Genomic DNA, 2,878 nt, shown 5'->3' on the forward strand with positions numbered 1-2,878 from the left:
CTAACCAAACCAAGAGTTGTAATTACCATAAAGGGGTTCCATAACCAAGGGATTTCATCCAATGGCACCAACCTAGCTTTTTACATAAAATTACATTACATTATATATTGGAATAATATGAATAGTATCTCATATGAAAATATTTTTACCAAAACAGGTTGCTGTTTTAAATCGACAGATTAAGATGATAAATAAATGTATGGAAATTTATAGTTTAAATAAATAAATTTTTAAAAAAAGATTAATAAAATTTTTAAGATAATAAATATAAAGATATTATTTTTAAATTAATTTCTATAATTAAAATAAAAAAAATTAATTTAAACTAACTTGTTTGTATTTATTAATTTAAAAAATTTTATTAATATTTTTGAAAAATTAATTTATCCTAAATGTATATTTTTAAGATTTTATTTCTCACTCTACTCAAATTATTATTTGTATTTTGTAATTAAAAAAAAAGAAATGGAAAAAAGAAAGTGGATTTGACTCGATTCCCAAGAATAGAGTGTCTCTTTTCTCTCTTCCTTCTAGTGTTGTGTGGTGTATATATATAGCGCCATCGACACAAGTCTTTTCCAAATCTCATCTCATCATCAATCACACACCACAACCACTTTCTTAGCTTCCACACCAAGAAGAAGAAGAAGAAGAAACTGCATAAAAATGGCATCGTCATCAGATAAGGTGGTGGAAACAGTAATAGCGGGTAACTACGTAGAAATGGAAAGCGAAGGAGGGAAAGGAAAAGACATGAAAAGCAGGGTATCAAGCCTGTTATGGCACGGCGGTTCAGTGTACGACGCATGGTTCAGCTGCGCATCAAACCAAGTAGCACAAGTGCTTCTAACATTGCCATACTCCTTCTCTCAGCTAGGCATGGCGTCCGGCATAGCATTCCAACTACTGTACGGTTTGCTAGGTAGCTGGACGGCGTACCTGATAAGCATACTGTACGTAGAATACAGAACTCGAAAAGAGAGAGAGAAGGTGAACTTCAGGAACCACGTGATCCAGTGGTTCGAGGTTCTTGATGGACTCCTGGGGAAGCACTGGAGGAACGTGGGTTTGGCGTTTAACTGCACGTTTCTTCTGTTTGGATCTGTTATCCAACTCATCGCCTGTGCCAGCAACATCTATTACATCAACGATAATCTTGATAAGAGGACTTGGACTTATATCTTCGGCGCTTGCTGTGCCACCACCGTCTTCATTCCTTCTTTTCATAACTACCGAATCTGGTCTTTCTTGGGTCTTCTTATGACCACTTACACTGCCTGGTATCTCACCGTTGCTTCTCTCCTTCACGGCCAGGTTCGTATATTTCTTCTTTATTATACATACATACATATGTATTCTTGTACGTATTAATTAATAATGATGGATGGAGTAGGTGGAAGGAGTTAAGCATTCCGGTCCGACCAAGTTGGTTTTGTATTTTACGGGGGCCACAAACATTCTCTACACCTTCGGGGGACATGCTGTTACTGTGTAAGACACATACATGATTCATTATTATTTATTTGTGTATACCCGAAAATGCCCCTGTTTTGAATGGTTTGTTGTGTACAGAGAGATAATGCACGCAATGTGGAAGCCACAGAAGTTCAAGAGCATATACTTAGTGGCAACAATATATGTGCTGACATTGACGCTTCCATCGGCGGCAGCAGTGTATTGGGCGTTCGGGGACATGCTTCTGAACCACTCAAACGCATTTGCTCTGCTGCCAAGATCCCCGTTCAGGGACATGGCTGTCATTTTGATGCTGATCCACCAGTTCATAACATTTGGGTTTGCATGCACCCCGTTATACTTTGTGTGGGAGAAAGCAATTGGAATGCATGAATGCAAGAGCCTGTGCAAGCGTGCACTAGTGAGGCTGCCTGTTGTGATTCCCATATGGTTCTTGGCCATCATATTCCCCTTCTTTGGCCCCATAAACTCCACCGTTGGATCTCTCCTTGTTAGCTTCACTGTTTACATCATCCCTGCCCTTGCTCACATCTTCACCTTCAAATCCTCCTCTGCCCGTCAGGTATTCTTTCTTTAACAGAATATTGTACACAGTCCTCCAAACTATTCAAAGACAAGTCACATCATCACAATAGTATCTAAAATTATGAATTCAACTTTTTATGCAGAATGCAGTGGAGCAACCTCCCAAGTTTATGGGAAGATGGGTCGGAACCTATGTGATCAATGTGTTTGTGGTAATCTGGGTGCTAGTAGTAGGCTTTGGATTTGGAGGGTGGGCTAGCATGGTCAACTTCATTCACCAGATTGACACTTTTGGACTCTTCACTAAGTGTTACCAGTGCCCTCCACCACCGCTGCCACATCAGCTCAATGCTACCGCCACCGCCACAGCTGCTGCTCCTTCCCCTCACCACCACACCCTTCCTCCTCTTCATCATCGTGGTGGTCACTGATTATCCCAATCAATGGTGGTGCAAGTGCAATGCATGTTATGTAGTACTCCTTGCTAGCTAGCTATAGCTACATTGTTGTTAATTAATTAAGGAGAGATCGATGTGATGACTCAGAGTTCAGTCATGTCCTGCATTTATTATGTATTGGTCATGCCATAATTAAAACAAACACATAATGTATTCTTCTTTTTCACTTAGTTTGTTTACCCCTTCTACCTCTCATCTTACACTACTTTACCACTTTAATTTAATTTCTCATGCTCTCTGCAATTGCTTCATACAAACTTAAAAAAAAAAAAGGAAAAAGACAATCCTAATTTGTGTAGAATAATAATAATGAAAGGTTCAATAATTAAAGTAGGAATCAAAGCAAAGAAAGAAAAGAGAAGTTCTCTCATGATTCATATAATGTATGGCATATATCCTTGGAAATAGAAAAACATAAA

The 2,878-nt window shown here is 38.6% G+C and overlaps 1 protein-coding gene across 1 annotated transcript; it reads left to right on the plus strand.

The window, feature by feature from the left end:
- The first annotated feature begins 590 nt into the window (after positions 1-590).
- On the plus strand, positions 591-2,647 carry LOC107476543 (auxin transporter-like protein 5). Its single transcript, XM_016096372.3, has 4 exons — positions 591-1,314; positions 1,394-1,491; positions 1,573-2,038; positions 2,145-2,647. Exons 1-4 carry the CDS (start codon positions 667-669, stop codon positions 2,430-2,432), a joined length of 1,500 nt encoding a protein of 499 aa, XP_015951858.1. The 5' UTR covers positions 591-666; the 3' UTR covers positions 2,433-2,647.
- Positions 2,648-2,878: the final 231 nt, after the last annotated feature.

This window comes from Arachis duranensis, chromosome 3 (genome assembly GCF_000817695.3).
Source record: "Arachis duranensis cultivar V14167 chromosome 3, aradu.V14167.gnm2.J7QH, whole genome shotgun sequence".
Classification (NCBI taxonomy): Eukaryota; Viridiplantae; Streptophyta; class Magnoliopsida; order Fabales; family Fabaceae; genus Arachis; species Arachis duranensis.